Genomic DNA, 26,023 nt, shown 5'->3' on the forward strand with positions numbered 1-26,023 from the left:
TTAATCTAGTTTTCAGTCAAAGATGTGTCCTGTCACGTGACCCGAATCCCGAATTCCAAGAATAAGTTTTTACTCCAGCTGCTGAGTCAGCTCGGCCCCCACACTTGACCCTTCCACCCTTCCACCCTTCTTCTTCTCCCTTTGGATCTCCTCCTCTCAGCGGTCCCACTTCTCCACGTGTCACGCACCCCTGCCCGAATTATGCGGCGCCTCGTAAAATATCTGCGAGTCCCGCCGGACTCACTCCCGGCACGTCCCGGCCCCACCCGCCTTCTAATTACATTAATTATGAAAAATAGATTTAATTATTCGGGGGACAGAAAAGGCAAAAAGAAAAAGGATTTGAGATGGCAGTTGAACCGGGTTTAGCGATTACGGCTGTTGGGGGATCCTATAAAGTGGGTAGTTTTGGTATCCAGCGAGACGGTGCTTCTTCTTTTTCTCTCTCACTTACTCCACACACTCCCCTCATTTCTCACTACACCCACCACCGCTGCCGCCGCCGCCGTCACCACTCTCTCTGCTTTTCAGAAACCGATTCCGAAAACATTTATTCCCCTCCCTTTCACCTTTTGCCTTTCGGAGCTTTTCTGAAAATCTCCCATTCTTTTCCCGTACCGTTTGCCGAGAAGGCCTGCCGCTTCCTCCCTCACGCTCTTTCCCTTTTCACTCCTTTTCTTGACGACGCTTTCCGTGAAATTTCTCGTCGTTTTATGGTACTTTTTGGTATGTTTCACTCCGTTTCGAGCAGCAGAAGCAGCTTCTCCTTCACGCCTGTTTCCGCTTCTTTTCTCTCACTCTCTGTCTTTATTATTCTCTCCGCCTCGTGTGCTCTGAAAGAATCTCATCTTTTTCCTTCTGCTTCTCCACCTCTATTTTAACTCACCACCGCTGACTCGCTCACCCACTCACTCACTCTCCCGACTCGCTCTCAATGCCACTCAGCTTCTGATTTGTACTCTCCTTTGATTTTCTTCCGAGCGATATGAATCATCCAGCTGTCAAATACACGCAGCATCGGAGCCACACCAAGATGGTGGCAAATTCGGCGGAAACGGCGGAGTTCAAGTTGGTGAGGCCGCGTGTTGTACGGATAACGGTCACCGACGGAAACGCCACCGACTCCTCAAGCGACGACGAGGCCGAGGAGTCTTCGTTTCCTGGTGCTCGCCACCGGGTCAAGAGGTTCGTCAACGAGATTACTATAGAGTCCTGCTCAAACAGGGACACCGACTCTGCAGTTTGGAGGAGTCAGACTACGAGGACCGGGAGGAAGAGGCCGGCTGGAAAATCTAGAGCTCAGGCGAGGGGTCGGAGGGATTTGAAGGCCATTGCTGCTCCGGCAGGGAAGAAGTTCCGTGGCGTGAGACAGAGGCCATGGGGAAAATGGGCGGCGGAGATTAGAGATCCTCTGCGACGTGTACGGCTCTGGTTGGGAACGTTTGACACGGCCGAGGAAGCGGCTGTGGTGTACGACAACGCTGCCATTCAGCTGCGTGGAGCCGACGCGCTCACCAACTTCGCTCCTCCTGCGGCGATATCTCTGCCTGACGTTAAGCCGGAAGTTAGCTCGGGCTTTTATTCCGGCGACGAGTCGCACAACCACCTTTGCTCTCCGACTTCCGTGTTACGGTGTCCCTCGCCTTCCAACGAAGAGGGAGAGTCGCCGTGTCCGAAACAAGTTCCGGAAGCCACTGAAGCCCGAAATGTCCGAGAAGACTCTTGCGTTTCGGAGAGCTTGTCCGAGTTTTCCGATTACAGGAGTTTCGAAACGTTTATTCCGGACGACATGTTTGACTTCGAAACCTCGATACCTGACTTCTTTGAGGAGACGAGTCTCGGAGATGATGTCGGTATTTTGAAGGAAGAAATGACCGATTTCGGAAACCTGGGCGAGATGTTCGTCGATTCCGTTTGGGATTTCGGGTTCGGTTCGTCACCATGGTGCACCGACGACTATTTCAAAGACATCGGCGACTTCTTTAGTTCCGATCCTCTTGTTGCCCTGTGAGACGACAACGTATGCAATAATGTAGTTTTCCAGTCGTGTATAGCCGGTTTTACGGCTAATTTTGGATCGGCGGGAACGGAAAATCGGAATGTGTTTAATTTAATTTTTAATATTTTTTGCTCTTATCAGTTTTGGTTTGTAATTGATTATTTACTAAGGTGAATGGACGGTTAGTTCAAGTTTTGGCCCCAAATTGTGTACGGTGCGTTTGTTCTTTTTCATTACCACGTGCCGGTGGCACGTGACTGGCACAGAAGTAAGTCCTTGAAGGTAATATGGATTTTATAACATTTTTTTATTTTGCCTAATTTGCAAACGCATGTGGAGGTGCACTGCACAAGTGCTGGGTTTATTTTAGAAATTTGAATTATCAAAATTTAAAGGTTATTATTTTGAGTTGATAAGATTTGGACCCAATCTAATATAATTCTGACTAGTTTACATAGTTGTAGGTGCAAGTTACACAATACCAATAAATTTGGATTCAGATACTCTTCAACACTTGAAAGTTTATCTATACATTAGAGAGTGAAAAATGGGCTAATCTCTCATAATGAGTTAGACATAACTTCTAAATAAGAGAACTACAAACGATTCAACTTAGATAATTTATGCATACCAATTCCTTGGATGAGCTTCTGAAATGTAGCATTGGGCAATGACTTGGTGAAGAGATCAGCCAGGTTGTCATGAGAACGGATTTACTTGACTTCAATGTTCTGATGCTGCTGGTGTGAGTAAAAGAATTTCATGCAGGGCGAGAATCTCAGCATGGTTCGACAAAGTCGTAACTAGCGTTTGCTTGGTAGACCTCCAAGATATAGCGCTATCTCCAAAAGTAAAGACATAGACCGTTTGAGAACGTGCCCTATGTGGGTAAGACAAATATCCAGCATCTGTGTAACCAATAAGGAGAGAATCAATCCGAGGACCATAGAGGGCGGCAGCACTCGGAGATTCGTGGGTATAGAACAAGCCCAAATCCATAGTATCCTTGAGGTAGCGGAAAATGTCTTTAACACCATTCCAGTGCATGCGTGTGGGCACATTGCTATATCTTGCCAAAAGATTCACAGCGAAGGAGATGTCAGGTCTAGTGCACTGAGCCAAGTACAATAAGGCCCTAATTGCACTTAGGTAAGGAACTTCGGGTTCCAAAATCTCTTCTTCATCTTTCTTTTGATGGAAGGGATCTCGTTTAGCATCTAGAGTCCGAACGACATGGGTGTACTCGAAGGCTTCGCTTTATCGCTTCGCTTTATCCTCATTAAAAAGTCGGAACACATTTTAGGTGTAGTTCAATTGATGTACTAGGATTCCATCCGAGCAATGCTTGATCTCCAGGCCGAGATGATATCGAGTTTTCCTAAGATCCTTTATCTCAAATTCCGATTTCAAGTGTGCAGCAATTTCCTCAAGCTCTGTTGAAGTCCCAATGAGGTTCATGTCACCGACATAAACTGCAACGATTGCAAATCTGGAATGTGACTTCTTTATAAACACGCAAAGGCATAATTCATTATTCACATAACTCTAACTTGTCAAATATTTACTCAGACAATTATACCACATCCGCTCGGATTGTTTTAATGCGTAAAGTGACCTCCTCAACCTAATTGAGAGAGTGTTCTGTGGTCTAGAACTGTTTGAACCAGTTAATGGAAGTCTTTTTGGAACTTTCATATAAATTTCCATATCTAGATCCCCATAGAGATAAGCGGTTACCATGTCCATAAGCTACATATTCAATTTTTCGGAAACTACCAAATTGATTAGGTAGCGAACGTTATAACGTCCATTACGGGGGAATACGTCTCCTTGCAATCAATCTTAGGGCGCTAAGAGAAGCCTTGCGCTACGAGGCGTGCTTTGTATCGCACTATTCTTCTTATTACGCTTCCTCACAAAAACCTACTTGTAGCCAACGGGCTTCACGAGTGGTGGTGTAGGAACTATAGGTCCAAACACCTTACGTTTCGCGAGTGAATCGAGTTCGACTTGAATTGTTTGTTTCTAGTTTGACCAATCGGTTCTACGTTGGCATTCATCAACGGCACGTGGTTCAATGTCATTGTTAAGCATGATGTCAGTAGCTACTGAGTACGCGAATGCATCGTCGACAATCATCTTATTCCTATTCCAAACCTCATCCAATACTGCGTAGTGGACCGAAATCTCGCGATTCTCAGAAGGCCGGCATGTTTCGTCTTAAGCATCACCGTAATCTAGAATAACCTCATGCATTGGAACAGATGAGTGAGCAATGGTCGGATTCAAACTAGGGTCACTAGTTGGTGCTATTTTCCTCTTCCAGGGTTATGAATCCTTTGAACTAGTGTGTTTGATTCACCCCATTGTGCCCTTATTTATAGTAGTAGGATAGGTAAAATCATTTTCCTTTAGGATTACAACATTTAATAGGTAATCTACTCCTAATAGGAATATAAGATACATTCTCATATCTATTAAGATTTATACAATCACATTCATATTCTAAATATGACTGCAACAATTTCCAACCAATTCATTTCTATTACAAACATATATATATATTAGTAACAGCATCTCCAGTATGATATATTAACTTCTGTGACGTTGTGAGGTCAAAATTGTTTCCTAGAACATTAGCATATATGTCAACAATTATTTGTTTGGCTGGAATTAATTCTACTACGTTAAAATGAAATTTAGATAATGATATAGGGGTTGTTTATTGACACTCCAAATTAACATGCTATCTTACACTCCCAATTTAGAGTTTTCTTTTTAATCTATTGCATTTCGGGTTCAAACTCTCACTCTTTCCTTTTATTAGTGTAAAAAATCATTTGTAAAAGCAAAAAGGTTAACAGTCTGCACTCATTTTTATACAAATTTCTCTTTAATTTAATAAATGTGTATGCTAATAACAACTGTGAATAAAACATCCAAATTTATATTGTTTAGATTATCACCGCTCCTTAGCTACTTAATTTTCTATACGAACTAGAAGAACACGAATTAGTGGTGTACCGTATTATGTTTTGAATAACTGAAAAAAAATAGGATTAGGATTCTCTCTATTCTTCTTTTCATTTTCTTCCATCTCCTCCTTTCACATTCTCTGTTTTATCTTTTTCTTTTTATAAAAAAATTAATATAAAATATTGACGTGACTTAACCGTAACCGTTCAAATAGGAATATAGAAAAGGAAAGAGAAAAAAAGAGAAGGGAGAATCCCACTCCAAAAAATATCTCATGAATCTTTACCATGTTGATAGGAGACTTGCCACGTTGTGATGGAATGTAGAAAGTGGAATTCATGCTTATACATAGTGGCAGGGTTATGGCTGTTCTGGGTGCGAGGGAGCTTGGGGGCTTTCATTTGCTCAGAGCCACACACGTGGATAGGGTGACCAAATGGGAGAGAGAGATAGAGAGAGAGACCAAAAAACAGCAATTTGGATGTACATATTTCTCTGTCAGACAATGAATAAAAATGTTTGATAAAAAAGAGAGAGAATTGTGTCGTGGAAATGAGGCTTGAAAAGATGCCAATTATTGAAGGGTTAGATGACATCTTTATTAGATATTTGATACAACCATGCCTGGATAGGATGGAGACGGACTAATAGTTTTTAGACATATATAGTCATGTTCCTTATGTAATGATTGGGTGGTTTGGATGCGTTTTCGAAAAGAATAATGTTAAGAAAATTAAAATGTTAAACTAAATGATAGTTGCCCAAAAATAAAAATTGGGTGTACAAAGAACCACTTTTTATAAAATATCAGTGCTTCATAGGTTTACAATTAAAAGAAAAAAGAGATACGCCCAACTGCATTAGATTTTTAAGAAGAAAAAAAAAAAAAAAATTCAATCATGTATACCACAACCACCACCTTATCATGGTCATTAGAACCAACACCTCGATGACCATTGTCACCATCACTGCCATCTCTACCATCATAATCTCCACCACACTCCATGCCACCACCACTCCACAAACAAATGTCACTGTCATATCACCTACCCTCATTGCTAGAACCACTGCTACCATCTTCGCCACCATCACCTCTCGCACCCTTAACCACCATTGCCTTTGGCACTACGCTTCACCACCATGCTATCACCACAATCGCCAACTCTCTACCATCACCTAAACCACCATTGCCACCACCAACACCATCCTTGCTACCATCATTGCAGCCACCATTTCCATGTCATCACTGCCATCACCATTGCTACCACATTCATTCTATAAGTATCAATGTACCACCACCACACCCACTACCATTGCCGCCAACGTCACCATGCACCACTATTACCACACAATGCCATCTCTAACAATTTAGGGCCCTTGTGCGAATTTAATAAAATGACTCTCCTTATTTTCAAAGAAAATAATTTGTTGGATAATTATTCATACAAAATTCAATAATCGACATTCAAACTTAATCGAAATCAGCATCTCACTCTCATTAGTTGAATGCTCTTTATGAAAAAAGAGCATGACTTGTAATGTTAGGCACTTTTAGACCCACATAATGGTACAGGCTGGGAAAGAAGCCACGAAAAGCCCAAGGGAGATTGAGAGTCCCAAGGCCCAAGGGACTTAGAAGAAGATACCCCCAAGCACTATAGTCGACCACCTATGAGCTTAGCCCAACCAGGATATGTAAAGAGCTTTTCGACTGCCCAGGCACGTGTGCAGGTTGATAGCTTATAGCAACAGTCTCCAAAAGCAGGTTTACCCATATGTCAATCAGGCCACGTGGAAGCCTCTGGTCAGTGGCAGAGAGGTAGAGACCTAGGATGGGACTTAAAGGTAGTTGAAGCAACGTTCGGAGAGGCAGAGTTGGAGAACCAAGACGGAGCAGGACACTTAGCCGGCATCACTTTGAGAAAACGTGTCATTTCAACTTAATACATGTCACTTCACTGTTGAGTGTTTGGTTGATATGTGGAAATGTGTCAGTATACTAGTTTACATTGCTATCGCATGAAATGTCAAGTTGGGATACCCAAGGCTGAGGGGTTCATTAAAGGCCTAAATGAAAGGGTGGGAACCTCCAATATTAAGGTCGGACAACTGGAAAAGAGAGAGAGAGAGTTCATGTTTTAGCCGAACGATATTTCTAGTCATGAAATCAAAATAATTTGAGCAACACAGTGAATGTAGCCCAGTTTTAAGGGAGTGAACCATTTAAACGTTTGAGTCCATTCCATTTTAGCCATATCCCAAGCCTACCAAGGGTCTAGTATTTAAATTTGTTAACCTACAAATTTTGAGCGTTAACATGACTAAAAAGAGAAATACGAAAATACGCTTGTGTTTGTGAAAAAGTATTTCACAAGTATTTTTTGTTAATTACTAGAGAATAGTAAAAAATTAATATAATAAGTATAAGCACTACTTAATCAATTGTAATATAGATTGACTGAAAAGAAAAACCCACAATCATATGTATACTAAAATCTTTTCCTACTAGAAATTTTTTGCTGATGTGGAATAGTTTGATAAAAAATTTTTTGGAGCCCCTCAGAAATTTAGGGGCTCTGTCCAATTGCACCTTTTGCACACTCCAACGCCGCTATTGTTACCACAAACACCACCCCCACCACCTTGCTCGTCATTCTCTTAACATTCATAATTGAAAAACATTACTACCAAATGCAAATACACTGTTCAGTTTTTTCAATAGCATTTATGTCCATGCGTCTCTCATATGCATAGACATAGCTATTGGCATCAGAACCCGTTGCATGTTAAGCCTTATTCCTCCGTTTGAACTCTCACTCCGTATCTGTGTTTGTCGATAAGATCTAGTTACAATGAGTATTAACACCATAGTTTCACTTTGGAGTGAACTGCAGGCCGAAGTTGTATGAATATCACATGTTGTTTACATGAAACCAATTGATCATTCATTTTATCAAACTAAATGCCAGTTTTGTACGTCTATTGTATTATTGTATGTTGTTAGATTGTGAATCGAAGCACCTAAATTATTGTATCAGGTAAACCTAATGTAACAAAAGGGGGAAAGGTTGAAATCAAATCAATGGTCGGGGTAGAAGATAAGCAATCAAAGGGTCCTTGTGCCTCACCCACTGGAGCAGCAGAAAAATTCACACAATACCGGGCCAACTAGATGGCCCCCAATCCACAAAATCCAAACATCCATTTGCTGATTCCTCAAACAAGTGCCAAATGCCTTATTAAATAGGTTTTGGCAAATTCTGAAGACAAACCCGAGACCTTATAGCCTGCAAACATAGCTAACATGACAAACGTACCCTGACAACCCCAATGTGTCTTTTTCTCTGTTTTTTTGCCGAATCTACTTGTGATATTTTTTTTTTTCTGTAGTGAAAATTTCTTCAAGGCTCCTTAAACTTTTAGGGTCCCCTACAATCATATACATCATATGAGTATGAGCAACAATTTGAATTCATTTCTAATGGAGAAGGCTAAAAGTCTAAACCCTAAAAAATGATCTGTATTGTTCAAAAACTCATCTCCAACCGTAGCTAGACTATAATTCTATAGAGTCCACCAAACCACTATTTGGCTAAGGGGCATCAGGCTGGCGAATTGTAGTTCTCCCTTTTAGCCTTTTTTGGGAGCATAGCTCCTCATTTGCAATAATTGATTAAAATTCAACTGCTAGATTTGAAAACATCTAACAATATTTAATTAAATTAACCAATAAATTTAAAGTATGAACTTAAAACTAATAAATTATCGAGGTGCTATGTTTAGCCCTTTCGGTTAGAGATGATATATAAGTATGATCTGACACTATTCATTTAAAAATAATTCTGAATGAGGCTACATTTAGCCTTTTCGATTGGAGATAACCTCAAGTGATCATCAATATCGGGCATGTCATCAACAAGGATGGCATGTGAGCCAATTGCAAGAGTGGTCAGCAAATGCCAAGGGGTTTTTGTGTTCGGAGTGGTAATGTACTCGAGCCATGTGTTTAACTTGGAGTGGTATTGTAATTTGTACTAGTCCGAGACCCAAGCTACAAGTGCACGGGAGCAATGTACTAATCGCGCATCACCGTAAGAAAGCTTGTGCACACCAAGTTTTCTTTACAGAGATAAAACTTAATATATATAAATCAGACTCCGGCTCAATCCTGTCTAATCTAAACCACCTAGTAAGGTAAGGTTTAAGCATGCACTTGCAGCAATTAGAAGATTTCCCGAGTTAAATGAGAACTAGCTAGGGAACTTCACTCTTCGATTTCAACGTTGCAAATGTGTACTTCACTTAGGTACACATTAACCTCAAATGAAACCATGTAAATGCATGAACTAACCAACCAAACCAAAACTTACAATCATGCCACAAAATACAATGCTTATTGCTTACCCATCTACATCATTATCCACCTCAAGTATAAGTACTAGAGAGCACTTATATTTTTATTAAAAGTTTCAATGTTCTTCTAATATAGCCGCTTTTATTAAAAGTGCTTCTGAGCATCAATATTTTTTAAAGAAACAGTTCCAAATGAGATTTTAGTCAAATTCTTTTTAACTGTAAATCACAATCTTAACACATATACAACGATACGCAACCTTAGTAGTATACAAGTGAATCACGCGGTCTTGTTTGTACAAGACATACTTGATATACCAAAACAATGGCATATTTGTTGTAAATAAGTTTTTCTCATCAAATTATTTACAGTGTACAAGAAATTATGAACTATAACGTGTAAAGTTATCTTGTAGCTAGATTTCTCATTCTCACTCATCAAACTGCGGTTTGCTTACAACAAGTAATCTTTACATGGGGAGCCAAATATTTTCGTTAAGTAATGTTACATTTATCACCTAATTATATTTGCACCAACACATGTAGATTCCATCTCTATTTAAAAGATTGTACAAATGAGGGTATAATTAGACCATAAAAACCCAATAATGCTATTCTTACCATGTTTTGTACCACAATTATATACCATCTTAGGTGACGTCTAATGTAGACAGTCCCATCATCTAAATTAATTAGCATTTAATTGTGTTTTAGTTATATACCACCAATAATGCTATCCTTATTTAAGTGTTTTAATTAATAAGAAAATTGAAATTAAATAATGTAACTTGTCCAACTTATTTACCACATAAGATGGTAAAAAAAAAATGATATAAAATTATAATTAGAATAACATTTGCGACATACTTCGGGGCACGAGCCTATGTGCCTTTATGTCCCTCAGCCTTTGTTGGGGGTGGGCCCTCTGTTCTCTCAACAAAGGAAGTCACAAGACACTGGGGCCAACCACGCTTCAAATTTCCCGCACAAAACACCAACATCTTGTAGATTTACATAGCCCCCCACCTCCCCACATAATCACTCAATCACAGCCTTACACGTCATGTCAGGCTAACGGTTTTCCTTCCATCCTACCTCGAGCAGTGCAAGTGATACAATTGGGCCTTTTGCCTTTGGGCCCCAATCTTTGTTCTGGTCCGCACCTCCGTCTCCCAGTCTAGCTCACTCTTCACTGTGTCTCCGCCATCCGATTGTGATTGCGGTCCCACTTGACGTGGCCATGCGTTTTTCGATAAGAGCACCACCAGGCCCACTGATTTGTGGGCTTTTGTTTTTTTTCCCCACAAGGCCCATTTGAGATTGTGTGGAAGGCACGGGATTAGATTTTGTGTTTTTTGACTTTTCTCAACAGTTTTGGTAGGAGAGTTTCGTTTCTCCGCGTCTGTATTATTGTATGTTACATAATTTTTGTGGCTGTAAATTCTGAACAGATATTCAAGCTATCAAAGAGATTCGAAATCACTAATATTTGTCCCATTCATAACAGTTGAGGGATGCGAAGGATTCATGTAATCACAACAATCCCTTACAATCCCTCAAAAAAAAAAAAAAATAAAAAAAAATCCCTTACATCCAAAAATATCTCTCTCATTTTATTTATTTATTTTGGGGTTGGGTGGCGGCGCGGGGGGGGGGGGGGTGGGTTGTGTTGAGAAACATCATGGTTGAGGGTTTGCCATTTATTTTTCAATGTTAAAGTTTGGGGCTTAACTCTTTTATTGTAGTTTGGTGTTTAAAACTAATTAAAAGTGTATTAAGGCATATAGTGTTAGAAGAAACAAAAAATGAAAGTTATGAAATACTTTCTAGTGCTTTCTAGATGAAGCATATGTTGAATACGTTTCGATGAAGAAGTAAGAATTTTAATGATGATTGTGTTGCATCTCATGAAACTATTTTCAACAAAAACATTTATGAAAGAGTCGTTCTTCTGTAGAACTACTTCTTTACTGTCATTCCTAATATTTCTCGAAGCACTCTTAATTTCCTTTTTATGAACGAAGACGAATGAGATAACTTTTAAACTTGAGGTATTTCTTAACATTGGGAGTTGTGAGTGTGGCGCGTCTTTGTTCTATGTTTGTTTCTGAAACCATCATAAAAGTAAAAAAAATGACACGCATATAACACAATTGGGGTGACTTGAAGCATGTGTGGCTATTGAACTTCATATATGGGCCAACCTGAGCTAATGCCACGAAAAAATTGGGGTTCCACCATAAAATCAATTACAATCTGGGAAGTAGCCTAACATCTTATAAGCCCTTAAAAGGTTTTTCCTTTCATTGTTACAGTGCTCTTTACCTTTACATCCTTAGACAAGAAACAACCCTAAACCGTGAGATCAGTTCACCAAGCAAATAAAAACCCAAATAAGCTAGAAGCTTGTACTTTTGTCACCTTTTTGAGTCTGATCCTCCAGTATTTAGTTGGGTAGGCGACGAACTAACAAAACGCATCCAAATACTTTTAAGTAAAACTTTAACATGCTTATAAAAATAAAAAAAAAATAATTGCATGAAAAATAATCAGACGTACTTTTTTATAACCACCCCAAATTTTTATGGTCGCCATCACTTTGAGTTAAAAACACATCTATAAGTAATTTTACTTTCTTTCCAATGAACAGGAAATAAATATTCAAAATTGAGATAGCTTTCAACGTCACGAAGAAAACTACAATTTTGACCAATAGCTGGGTATTATTATTTTAGGTATAGAAATGAAGGAAAAAGGACTAAGTTTAGAGAGTGACCATGCATAAAATTATGAAACCACTCTATTATTTGAGGTTGTCCCCAAATCTAAATATCTAGCTAGCTGCTGGCTTCCCTTTTCCAAAAAATCAAATTCGTACAACGATAGTTGCAGTAAGAGTAAATGCAGAAATTAAAATTTTCAGACCAAAAGTGTGTATTATCGTGCATTGTGGGTGGAAAATTAGGCAGGTAGTGTTGTAAGATTATGAGTATGAAATATAAGTTGGAACCGGTCATATTGTTTAAGATTGATATGGAAAAGTCTTCTTTGAAACTGTTAAACTATCCTCAATGATTTGGGATAGCAAAATTGAGAGAAGTTCCAGTTGGTTTTGGAAAAGCACTCGGTATTGGAACTTTGTAAGGTCTCAGAATTCCGATGGTTTGTATAGTTTTGAGTCCTAGTCCTGTTCTGATAGGGAATGGACAGAGGAGTGCTATATATATATATATATCTATCTATCTATCTCAAACCCCTGCTCTTGCGATTTTGTCAGCTTGTTGTGTTCTAAGTCATATTGATTAGAAGATATTTTCTTATCATTAAAGAGGAGAAGGTTTTGAGCACAAAGGCCTGCAATGGCTTCTTCATGCAGGTATGTGTCAAAAGCTTTCTTTGTTCTTAAGTGTGTTTAATAAGAAATTTATATTGATTGTGATTCAATTGGATGAATTCTTGTTCTTGGATAAGTTGCTGTGATGTTATTCTTACAAGTGTCAAATGTGAGCCAAGTTGAGGAACAACCCGACAGCAAGAGTGATGATACAGAATATTGAGTGAGATTTCCTCTGTGGGTCTCCACTCTGGATTCGAATACATTTGGATTTTGGAGTACATTGAGATCTCACATGAGCTTTAGTGGATGGATGGATGATATTTATTGTAACATCATTCAACTCATTTGTGAGAGCAACTTGTATGACACGAGTACACTATCACAATGACGTTTCATGTTAACGATACAAGGACATGTGATGAGAATAGACTTTTTACTGTTGGTACGAAACGCCACTGTAGCAGTGTGCTTATACCATACAAGTCATTCTCCACTCCAACCAGGCACTTCTTTTGAGTTTCATTTTTGCACTTTCAATCTTCCTTTTGTTCTCTTTATCCAAATGTCTTCTCCTTTTTCTTGCCGGTTTCATTTTGTTTATCCAAATTTTATCCCTTTTTTCATGCCCTCAAAATGTGTTATCCATATCTCATCTAACCATTGTGAGTTTTTCAGCTAGCAGAAACAAAGATCTGCACAGAACAATGTGAGCTTAAAAAGAATACTGGTTCCTTTTTTTACCATTAAGGTGTTCTTTCTTACCTATAAACCATAAACTGGCACATTTACTAAAATGACCTTTTACAAATATATAGAAAATATATATGTACACGTGCTAAATTATAATTTACCTTACAGAAGAAGCTGAATATTTTGCGGTCAAAATGAGTATAAAACCAAAATTTGGCTTTGAGATCTACAATATGAATCCTCTTCCATTATTCACGTTCTCAAAATGGATTTGAACATTACCAGTACTCTGCCCTTGGGCTTGGGTCATAGTTTGAAGGCCTGTCTGGTTGGAATATTAATGGGTTAAACTGGTGGTCCATTCCTTTGAAATCATTACCTAAACCTTCTTGAGCGAAGTAAAGCTTTAGTCCATTCTCAAGAGTCAAATCTCTGCCTTTTCACATTGTTAATCCAAGAGCCGTTAAGGTCTTTCATAGTAGTTTATGCGAGTTTGATAACAATATATGAAAATATTATTGTATGCATTTGATGCCTATAACACTGTTTTTGTTATGTGAAAGTTTTGTAGTTCTAAAAGCTATATATTCTATAATAATCAAAACTCAAAATTTTTGAACCGCTGTGAAAGGCCTAAGCATTATAAATAAACTAAAGTAGGATTCCATGGAAATGTAATGTAATAGTAACTTCAGGTTTTAGATGAATTATTAAGATTATTTCATGTAATAGGGATAAAAATCCATCTTCCAGTACAATGTTTGACAAAGAATTTTCTCTTAGTTATAGTACGGATGATATGTCTCATAAAATTACTTTGTCAAGGGCAATATCACAAGTACGTATAATCTCTCTTTACATGAAGAGAGAAAAGAAGACGGTCAATAAACCAGAAGCCATGCCAACATTTTGAATGGTGGTGGCTGAGGAATGAGCATGAGCAGGTGCATCTGTGACGGGGGCAGGCGCACCAGCGGTGATCTCTTTGACCTTGGAAACAAGCTTGAATGGGGAAATCTTGCCAGACGATCCGGGCTTGTTGACGACATTGATGTGGAGCTTTTGGCCAAACTCGCAGTGCTTGCCGACGCCACCGTAGTAGTAGTGGTCACCTGGTGCTGTGAGGTTGAGGATGGTTGGTCCGTAGTAGTACATGTAAATGATATTCTTCTGTGTGCATTTGTCGAAGTCGTCCTTGTTGATGACTACTACGTTGCCAGAGCCTGGCCTGTAGGGGAAAACTGCAATTCGGACGACACATTCAAGCAAGAATCGTTAGATATATAGATATACCAAATGGCATTTAAGAGTATATAAACCTAAATCTTGAAAATTTGTAGGCCAAGCCAAACTTGCTTTGATGTACGTAACTCAAAGGATTTTTCGATTTTCGTCCTCATTGTTTAATTTGAAAACAAAAATAATTTAGAATAGTAAATTCCAGTATTATATGCATGATACAAATGTGCTTACAAACAAACTATTTAAATTATTTTCAAGGATCAAACAAAAACTCCTTGTTTGTATTTTAATCTAGGGTTTCGTTTTGAACCTCATTGCTTGAGTTCAAAACTGAAACCCTTTCGAGCCAACCATATAGATCACTCGTTCAATTATTGATTAGAACCCTAAGTCGGGAATTCAAAGCCTTTTGTACAATATATAAGATGAAAATGGATGCTATTTTCTCTCCTTTCTTAAATTTCAAAAATCAACAAGAAATTCTTACCAAGTCTGTCACCAACACCAAAGGTTCTTGGAAAAGCCCAGTCCTCGTAGAAGGTTTTGTTCTCAGGTACAGACCAGCCCTCTTTTCCTCCAACAATGTGAGTGAAAGCAGTCACTGGTCCCGTCAAGAAGCAGCCGATCGCTGCCGCCATAAACACCGCAAACTGTATCTTTTCCATCTTGCCTCCCGGCTTTCTATATATCTTTCGATATATATTTTTTCTTACATAAATTTATTTGTTTCCCTAGTGAGCCGGTGTTGAAGGAAGCTTAATTATAATAAAATAATAAAAAATAATAATAACAATATTAACCTAGTTCTTGTTTCCTTCAACACAAGACGGCTAAAAGAACAATGAGATGGATGCCTGCTATTAAAATTGTTTGGAGTTGCTTGATCGTGTGAGGCTGTGATTGCATGGGAAGTGCATGGTATTTTAAGGGTTTTGGACGAAGTCAACGGTTATGTTGTTAGAAATATGAGATGGGGATTTTGCCTATTTTCAAAGGAGAAGAGGGTTTTTAGCACGCAAAACTAACAATCTACATGCAGCGATGTGGCTATTTTAGGAGAAATGACAAATAAATATTTAAATAATCAGATGTCTTGTGGAAACCTAATTAAGAAATTTGTTAATTAATAAACGATTCTCTGATTTGATTATGCTTCTTTTTGATACGAAATCGTTTTCAGGTTAGTTAATTATTGACTTTATATTACTATGGCGATATGGTTAATTTATCGTTAAACTTGTCAATCAACTGTAATTTTGAACAGGATGATCATGGACATTGTACTTGGACTAGCTTTAGATTATACTGAAATCACGCAAATGCACAAGAGTTAACATGTATCATGGCTCACCAAACACTAGTACCGTTTCTAGTTTTCACTGTGTATGATAATGTAGGTTACATGTACATAGAGTTCATGACAATAAAGGCCCCCGGTGGGCGGAGGAGGTAGTCTGTGTTTATAAAACAGTAATATAGAAAGCATATTGAATCAACAAGAAAATTCCTCTACATGAGAAAATTATATTGTTCTCAATATCATTACTAGTCATAAAAAAAGAGGCACTAATTTGCACCACATTGTACCATTAACAAACTCTACACTTCAAGTTTGGCAAAACTCATTAGTCAAAACTCTACCAAAATTTGCACCCACCCATAACTTGATCAGGCATCGAAGAGTTATTGTCCGACATGTTTACTCGGATGAATTTGGTCAATACTTAATCTTCAAATATGATTTGTCTACATGAATGATCCACATGTTTACAGGTCACAAGTTCTGTCACTACAATATAAACATAACATAGACCAGTTTGGAATTGATGTGCTTTAAGAATAATTAGTTATAAAATAAAGTAGATAGGCGTTTGATAAACAATATTTGTTGAAGTGTTGTGAGTATGAAAAAAAAGTGTAAAAGCGTTTGGTAAATTTTCACGAAGGATTGATTTAATTATATCCAATGACCAAATTGGACATGGTTGTGAGGGTGGTGGCAGCTGGGGTGGTGGTGATGGTAGCGGCAATGGTGGTAGTGCCAATAGTAGGGTGTGGTGGTTGGGGTGCAAAGATACAAATGGGGGTAGGGGTGGCGGTAGTGGTGGTGGACAGTGGTGGATCTAGGAAAAAATATTCGGAGGGTCACTTGTAAAATTCACAAATATTTCTTAGACATGTAACCTTAAAAATTAAACCATGTTTCCATCATTCGTAATTTATACAACAAATAACAATACAAGTTACAATTATCCTTCATTATCAATGGAAGAAAAAATATTGCTCTCGATATAAACCACTATGCTATCACTCAAACACTGATCTTCCATTTGGAGACTTTTCTAAATATTCATAGTGAAAAATGCTTTTTCCATTGAAGTGCTGAAGCAATAGCAACAAGTATAACCAAAACCAATGTAATTAGCAAATACACATAATTATAAACTCATACAAACCAACTCCTCACACAAAACTCAACTCATTCAATAATCAAGATTAAAACTTTCCTCAATTTATCAACACAAACTGAAATGAAGCTACAAACCATAAAGTCAAGCAACTTAAAAAACGTAGTGTATATTATTTGTTGAAATATAATTACAAAAAGGATGAATACTATTATTCATTATTATTATTTCTACATAAAAAAGAGAGTAATTGCACTCATTGTGCTGATAGGATTCTAGACTAAACAGATTATGCCATGTATCAAAATAATACAAGATGACGTCGTTCACAAAAAAGAAAAATAGGTTTCAGGTTGTCCTCTTCGAATCGCACAAGGCCTCATACTTTGTAAGACTGCAACTGAGTAACTGATGACGATCTCAGTGAAATACAAGGGAAATCTTTTCTGAATTTCAGACTTCGGATTCTGTTTTGGCCAATAAATTGCCAATTTTGTTGAATGTGTGAAGGGCAATTCCAACCTTCAAAGGGGCAGCACCTAAGTTATCTATGGAGATTCACAAGAGTTCGGAGGGTCATCTAACCCTCCTTGCCCCTTAATGCATTTGCCCCTAGTGGTGGACCTGTTGTTGTGGTTGTGCTGGTAGGTGTAGTGGTTGTTGTGGTTGTGGTGGTGGTGGCAATGGCGATGAATTATGGTGGTGGTAATTATGACGGTGGTGTAAGGTTAGTGTTTGTACTAGTAAGTGATGGTAGTGGCTTTGTTCTTCAACGGATAGTGTGTTTCGAAAAAATAAATAATGTCATTTTCAAAAAACTTAATAGTAGCCGTTGTTCTCCAATAGATAGTGTATTACAAAAATTAGAAATATTCATTAAAAGCTTTACTTTGCTTTTATAGTAGCAGTTTTTAAAAGCAACCTACATGCTACTCTTAAAAGCTGTGTTTGCTTTTGGTAATAAAAAAATACCAAACAAATTGCTTCATGGTCCTGGTTGTTTTACTGTGTAATTGAATAACCTGCGAGCTTGTCCTAATTAGTTGATTCCTAACCCGGATTCTGACTCATCTGAGAAGTTTATTACTGTTGGTGGGATCTAATCTTAGGGAAGCCCTTTTTATCCAAACTAGAGTTCGTTTCTTGAACTTGACACCAGTGTTGCCCCAAGTCGATTCATTTTATGGCAAGGAAGATGAGGGGATAAAAAGACAAGTAGGCATGCTTTTGATATTTAGATACGTAAACTTGGAATTCAGTGTGTAAAATGGGCAAGTTAGCTTCCCGATTACTTTTGGGTTTTCAGATTGTACCAAAATGTTGAGATGTCGAGCTTATATCATATAAGCAACAGCTCTAAAGTCAATATTAACAACCATGAGCTAGTAACCCAATAGTAAAATGTGGATTACGAGACTTTTTTAAAACTAAAAATTGAAGATTTTGGGTTCAAAACCCGCTGGTGGGCTGGAAGCCAGACTTGTAGTTAGAAGAGGCTAAAATGTATTTATAAATCATTTTAGGTCTCAGAAGGGTGGAGCCACTAGTTGTCCCCTTTTGGTCGATATCAACCATTGAATATTGTGATTTTGTTCTATGCTTTCTAACGATGAACAATCATTATTATTCAGTTGCTATTAGCATTAATCGGTCAGTGGCTTTACCTAGATGTATCATTCTAGTTTCTGAATGCAAAACCTGCTTTTATGCAAACACTTCTTCGATTCTTTCAATTATTTTTTCGTAACAGAAAGTGAAGAAGTTTTCATTAGCTGGCCAGGAACAGAAGGATGCAAAGTCTATTGACAGGAAAGCCTGATTGCTTTTTGTGTTGATAAGTTAGGCAGAGGTCTTTCTCATACGGATGACTCCTTTTTCTTTCCTTCCCACCTTCCATTATCATGGGTGACAAACCGACAATTATTAAGGTCGTAAAATGTTTTTCTGATTTTCTTTTCATACAATGTGCTATTTTTCCTATTCTACTTGTGTGCTTCATGTCGTTGGTAAACAGAACGCAGGAACGCAATTGCCAAACAGCAACAAAGTGTCAAAGTCAGACTTGTACAATGAGCAAAGGGATACAAAAACATCCACCGACTCAAGTTTGACTAAACAAACACTCCTATCCCTTATTCCGTCGATTCTTTCATTCATTTCTGAGCTCAGAAGTCGGGAATGTCAGCACTGTGGATGAGGCATGTGAGCACAAGAGCCAGCACCATAAGTGAGTATGCAATCCCTTGGTCAAGGTTTGTCCCTGAAAAAAAAGAAGTAAACCACCCGGTGAATACCACTCAACCATGAAACTTGGGCTAGCAATAATGTGGTTCAAATTCGCATTTGGCAAGAATCGAACCTAAGATATCTTACTTACAAGTGAAGAAGAACACTACTAGATCATAGTACTAAGTGGCCTTTGGACAAACCCTCAATCCGGGAAATGTTTAGAACCTTTGGGCCCTTTAGTATTCTACTTAAGAATTGGAGTAAAAAATTACTTTTTTCATAAAAACTTGATGTAAATCTAATTTTGTGACTTATTATTAGATTTAGTCCACTTTGTTGAGTTAGGTCCATTAAGTGATTATCCACACTAACTTTGGTTTACCATTTTATGAAATTGTGATAAATGTTATTCCTTATTTATAAGTTTATCTTTTACTCAATTTTAGGATTAAATATTTTTCTTCTTTTTACTATTGCTAATTCGTTTTTCAATTTGTTCTTCTACCTTAAATGTGTTAACTAATTTATGTTGTAGGTATTATATATATTAGCATATATACTAGAATGAGTTTATAAATGTATGGAAGATAAAATTTCTTTAAACCATTTTCATGGATGACAAACATTTAATTTTTTATTTATTTTTATAGATATCACAGGTTAAATGTATTTTATCAACATATGGTATAAATATCTTATATGATGATATATATAATTTCTTTTAGTTATTTTCCATGAAAGTGGTTATTTTCATATTTAAACATTTAAATCAAAATTTTGAGTATAGATGTATAAATCAAGAAATTTAATTAAAGTTAAAAGATAAGAAAACTGGACTAAATCGTACAACAACCCTATAGCAAAGTACCCTTTCTATGACTCAAAAATAATTTTTGAGTTTAAAAAAAATTGTACAGGGAAAAGGATCCTGTGACAGCTCGTCCTCAATGGGTATATTATTTTATCTTTGCTAGCATGGAATGATGATTTTACCCTTGAATGTTAAATGGTGTTGTGTGACATGCACTTTGGTTATGGACCAAATAAGTTTAGTCCAACTTGTTTGGACCCAATTAGAACTAAAGGTCTTAAGGTTTTGTTTTGGTTGGTGACCCAACGAGGACCATACACACACACACCCTCAACTTGTGTACTCTCTCGAATTTTCTTCCATTTTCGTACAATTGTACGGACAAACCTCAAACCAACCCTTCTAGTCGCAGATCGAGATCGTTGTTGGTGTTTTTGGACTCCTTGCAAGCTCAGGAGTCGATCCATACCTTTGGTTGGACGTGAAACCTTCGAAAACCCTAGTTTCTCGCGAACTCTGATTTGGGTATTGTTCATGCAATCGTGATATTTTTGGAAGTTTTTAAGCTTCTAGGGAGCTTTAGAACATCTTCACGAAGCTCGGATAAGAAAAAACGAAGTGTTTTGGACGTCGGGAAGTTGAGTTTGGCGAGTTTCAAGTTTAGCCGGATTATCGTAGATTTTTCGGCAAGATTCCGTTGTAGTTAAGTCCTAAACGTGGTAAGGTTTTGTTCTACTCGTTGTCAGCTTCATTTTGGTACAAATTTCATGGTTTTTGGTTAAGAAATGAGTAAGTTATCAAGATTTGAAGGTTTTCCAGAAACCGGCGACGCCGCGGCGACTGGCGCCGGACTCCAGCGAACAAGGGAAGGAGAAGGAGAATATTCCGTCAACTTTGGCGGAATATACTAACGGCGTTACTAACAACGTCAGGTATATATAACGGTATATTCCATTTTTGAACGGAATATTCCCTAACGCTGTTAAGTTTTAAGGTTTCCGTACGTGTGCCAAGCACGTGCCTGCGCGTGGTCTGGCCTTAACTTGGCCAGCGCGTGGCAGCGCATGGGTGGTCGGAAAATTTTTCTAAAAATATGGGGATGTTCGTGGTGTTGAGTAGATCATGTTGATATATTCAAACACCCCATTTAAGCAATGTATGAGAAGTTATTAGCTAGTTTTGTTTATGTGCTTTAAATTAACGTTTATATAGTTGTTTCGCATATAGGTGAGACTTATCCTCAAGACGAGCGCAGTCAATCGAGGCTCGGGGGCTACGACCCTTCCACATACTGGTGAGTGGGCTTTTGGTTTTCAGTAAATACTTATATACTTGGTATTTTTCCTAGAAAATGAATTTGAATGATTATATGTCTTGAAATTCCATGCAAAGTATCTGCCTATTTTACTCATGCATTAGTAGTTGCATATATTTATGATTGGTACTGCGGACGCACAGGTAAGTGCCAAGTAAGTTTATAGATTATGGTTGTGAGATTGATGATTATGCGAGATGTGTTGAGAGCTCATAAACTTGCACCCAGGTGTTAGTGTTCCCGCCTAGAGTTAGGGCACAGTCATTCACGTGATGTTCACCTCCCGCACCATACGCTCATCTTAGATCCAAGTTAGGTGCACAGTCCTGTCGTACAGACCACTATAGGTGGTTCCGACTCGTAAGTGACCCGCGATTATTCGCACAGTCTTCACATGATCGTAGCACTTGAGCGTATTTATTTACACCCAGTCCTGTCATATAGACCACTTTCGGTGGTTCCGACTCGTGTGCCGGTATATTTGCTAAGATGTGGATTTGAGCCGTACATGTCATGTTAGGTGACTCCGGCTAGATGGATGAGCTTTAGATTCAGCCGTATAGGTCATGTTAGGTGACTTCAGCTGGTATATCATTTGCATTGATTTATACCACCTGGCTTACATATATTTTATGCTGAGATGTTTAACATGGCATATGGGTGAATTTTGCTATTTTGAGTATGGTTGTGGTATATGTATATATTCTATTTTCTGGGAAATTATACAGGTTTTACAGTGAGGGGTTAGAACTTTTGAGAAATGAAATGATTTTGAAAAGCTTTGTTTTGCCCCCTCGCACTTTCTGTTTTGCGCCCCTCTAGGTTCTAATTAAGAGTGCTTTTTGGTGGCTTACGAGGAATCTACGGTAGCTCTGACAGATTATCAACATTGTATGGTCACCTTTGGGTCTCGTATAATTAGTATTTGTCCTGCTGGACTGCACTTAGGCTACTTATGCTCTGGTTGTGTTATCACACTTAATCTTGCACTAGCATGTTATCTTAGCTAGTACTGCTAGTAGTTGGTTTTTATTTATTCACATTTTTATTATTATTTTTGCTTCCGCATCGTGCACATGGCTAGGTCACCCTCGCATGACGGCCAGCACACCTTGATTTCGGTCGGGGTGTGTCAATCCTCTCCAGATCCACTTTGTGGGGATCCTAGGGATTCCCACATCTTAGTTGTTCATCATACATCATACGACCAATTTTTGTCAGATACTATTTGTGTTTAATTTTAAATAAAAAAGTCAAATGATTTATAACCACACGATATACGATGAATGACTAAGATGTGAAGATAAGATTCCCACAAAATGTATCCGAATGGGATCCAATTCCCTCAAATAGAGTAGCAAACGGGCCTTTGGGCTCCTTAGGCCAATTTTGACCTATTTAAATATTTTTGTTTATTTATTTATTTTTCAATGGTGTTGGCATTCGAGCACCATGCTCGATATGCTCGATAAGTTCGAACACCATTCGAAATGGTCTAATGGGCGAACATTACTCGATGCTAATTGCACTTCTAGGACTAAAAAAGAATGGCCAAAGAATTGTCTTTAAAGGATGTGTTCTTATGCGTACATGATGAAGGTAAACTTGGGATATTTTTGGACTTGTTTACAGGTTCCTTAGTATGTCAGTGGTAGAAACTATTATTATGGTTAATGTACCAAATAATACCTTGTGGTTCCTAGTAATTGAATTGTTAGTTGTGATGCATTTAAATTGTCGTCATTAGTAGAAACGAATGTTTTCAATGACTTGAGCTATAAAGCCCCTGTTGCAATGTATTTAGTAGTAATGCTAGAATTAATGTTCCAATAAAATGCTATATTTAACTTGGAACCCTTTGAATATTGTCTTACAAGAGCATCTTCAATGAATAGATACAAATTTGCGAGGTGAAAACCATATTAAATTTCACTTTACATCTTTGGATGATGTAATACTCAAATCGGAGAAATGTAAGTTGGGATCTAAATTTTTTCTCTCTTTGCTTGACATATCCCACCTCCCAAAGATGTCAAAAAATATAGGGCAATTAGCTGGAATGATCAGTTTTTGACATTTGGTTGTAGATTTGATCAATTTTAACCATATCATCATGATATTATCATTGTATGGTCATTATATCATCAATATGTTAGAGTATGAGTGTAATTCTTACGAATTGAGATAATCCTTGTGTATTTCTAATTGATATAAAGAAGTCTTAATGTGTCTATAAGAGTTAATCCAATTCTAGTTTGGATTGAAACTCTGTTATTGGCTCGAGAGTAGGATTCATACTTGTACAAGGATTGGGTTTGTATTCCTTGTTTGATTGTTACAGGGCAATTCGGGCCTCGCAGTATAAAACCACAAGCCACTGCTCTCACAAAGATTACGCTCTTATTTGTTCCAATAACCTATATTTTGGAGAGCATTGAGTTTTGCAGAGAGGAGAAGGTTTTGTGTGTCGTTTGGTATGGCTTCTTCTTTCACCAGCATGTCTGCAGGTATGTTTTCTTTGCGCAGTTCAGTTTGGCAATGTTCTTTCTGGTGCTTGGTTGTGAGATTGTAATGTAGTTGTTCGATTGTGTTTATGGTTTAGAGGTATTAAAATATCATCTAACATGTGGTATCCGAGCCTAATGGATATGACAATTAAGTTCAATCAAATCTAGTTTTAGATATTTTCCTTCGAACTGGGTTAAAAAATTAGAATGATCAAAAACTGCAAGTATACAACGTCGTTTTTGGACAAATTTGGACAGTTGGAAAATAACAGAAAATGCTAGGTTTTCTCGGGGGTTTAAGATTTTGACCGTTACAAAAAGTAACTCCTGTTTTTGAATATTGGTGAGAAACAACTGGTCTTCATGATATTACAAGCTCTCCCAACAAAGTACAGTCAATTGAAAGTATCATACAACACTCAAGACAATACATGGATTGTAGATGAGTTAATAGCCCAATGTGTACAAGAGGAAACTCGGCAAAGACTAGAGAAGGGCAAAGAAGTAGAAACAATGAATTTTGTGCATGCTGGAAATAAAGGGACCATGATTGCTTCTGGTAAGACATCTAATGTCAACAATCATGCTGATAAGTCTAGCAAACCTGCTAAATACTCAAAACCCTCTAAATCTAACAATCTTAATGTCAAAATAAAAGATGTGACTAAACTTAAATGTCATCATTGCAAACTTAAGGGTCATTTTAGAAAAGATTGTGAAAGATTCAAGGATTGGCTGAGGAGTAAAGGTAGAATCAATGTCTATGTTTGTGTGGAGTCTAACTTGATTGAAATTCCTGCTAATTCATGGTGGTTTGACATAGGGTGTTTAGTTCACATTACAAACACATTGCACGGTTTTGAAAAACAAAAACAAACAAATAAGGATTCTTATAATGTTTTTGGAGGAAATGGAACAAAAGTGTCTGTTAAAGCAATTGGGGTTGTAAAACTCAAAACTCAGGTTTTGTTCTTCAATCAAAAGATGTGCTTTATGTCCCAAATATGAGAAGAAGTTTGATTTCTGCATCAAAATTAGTGAAACAAGGTTTTGGCTTCCTCTGTGATGATTCATGCATAAATTTTTTTTCAAAAAAACAAATTGAAATATTTACAGCTACTTTGCATGAAGAATTATGGAAATTAGATTACATATTTGAGGAAAATCCACCACTGGTTTTAAGTATTACTTTTAAAAGAATGCATGAATCTGAGTCATCATATATTTTATGGCTCAAAAGATTAGGCCACATTTCAAAAGAAAGAGTTTTACAACTAGCTAAAGCAAACTTAATTCCTGCACTTGATTTCAAAAATGAAAAAGAAAGTGTCGACTGCATGAAAGGGAAATTGACTAAGACAAGAAATTTTAAGTCCAAAAGAAGTCAAAATCTCCTAAAGATCATGCACACCGATGTCTATGGTCCTTTTCATGTTAAAACCATCTGTGGGAATAGCTATTTTGTGAATTTCATTGATGACTTCTCTAGATATGGTTCTACTTTTCTCATTAGTGAAAAATCAGTTGTGCTTGACTGCTTTATAATCTTTAAGACTGAAGTTGAGAAGCAATTGAATAGAGAAATTAAAATTGTTAGATTAGATAGAGGGGGAGAGTACTTTGGCAGGTACACTGAGGCTGGATAATAGAAGGGTACTTTTGCAAATTATCTCCAGCAACAAGGTATTATGTCGTAGTATACTACACCAGGCACACCTTAGCAAAATGGTGTGTCAGAGAGAAGGAATAGAACTCTAATTAGGATGGTTCGTAGTATGATCTCTAGGTCTAAGTTGCCTAGTTTTTTATGGGGGTGAAGCACTCAAGATTGCAAACTACATCTTGAATAGAGTACCAACTAAGTTTGTCAAAGGTATACCTTTTGAAGTCTAGACAGGAATGAGGCCTAGCTTTGGACATTTCCATGTATAGGGATGCAAATCTGAAGGTTGTTTTTACAATCCAAATGAGAGGAAATTAGATGCAAGAACAACAACTTTTTACTTTATTAGATATTTTGAGAAATCCAAGGGTTTCAAGTTTTATTGTCCACATGCTCATTCGAGAATTTAGGAGACTCATAATGCTGTTTTTATTGAAGAAAAATATGCATCAGATTTGGCAGCTGAAGATTTTGTATTTGAAGAACTCAGTGA

The 26,023-nt window shown here is 37.6% G+C and overlaps 2 protein-coding genes across 2 annotated transcripts; one reads left to right on the forward strand and one right to left on the reverse strand.

Moving 5' to 3' along the window:
- The first annotated feature begins 418 nt into the window (after window positions 1–418).
- On the forward strand, window positions 419–2,204 carry LOC103928872 (ethylene-responsive transcription factor CRF2-like). The gene has a single exon (XM_009337977.3). The coding sequence runs from the start codon at window positions 986–988 to the stop codon at window positions 2,009–2,011; it is 1,026 nt and encodes a 341-aa protein (XP_009336252.2). The 5' UTR covers window positions 419–985; the 3' UTR covers window positions 2,012–2,204.
- Window positions 2,205–14,057: 11,853 nt separating this feature from the next.
- On the reverse strand, window positions 14,058–15,477 carry LOC103928892 (umecyanin-like). The gene is made up of 2 exons (XM_009337999.3): window positions 15,085–15,477; window positions 14,058–14,596 (listed from the first exon to the last, which is right to left on the reverse strand). Exons 1-2 carry the CDS (start codon window positions 15,260–15,262, stop codon window positions 14,211–14,213), a joined length of 564 nt encoding a protein of 187 aa, XP_009336274.2. The 5' UTR covers window positions 15,263–15,477; the 3' UTR covers window positions 14,058–14,210.
- Window positions 15,478–26,023: the final 10,546 nt, after the last annotated feature.

Source organism: the organism of the source record quoted next, unplaced genomic scaffold (assembly GCF_019419815.1).
Source record: "Pyrus x bretschneideri cultivar Hongxiangsu unplaced genomic scaffold, Pyrus_bretschneideri_v1 Contig42, whole genome shotgun sequence".
NCBI classification, from domain to species: domain Eukaryota; kingdom Viridiplantae; phylum Streptophyta; class Magnoliopsida; order Rosales; family Rosaceae; genus Pyrus; species Pyrus x bretschneideri.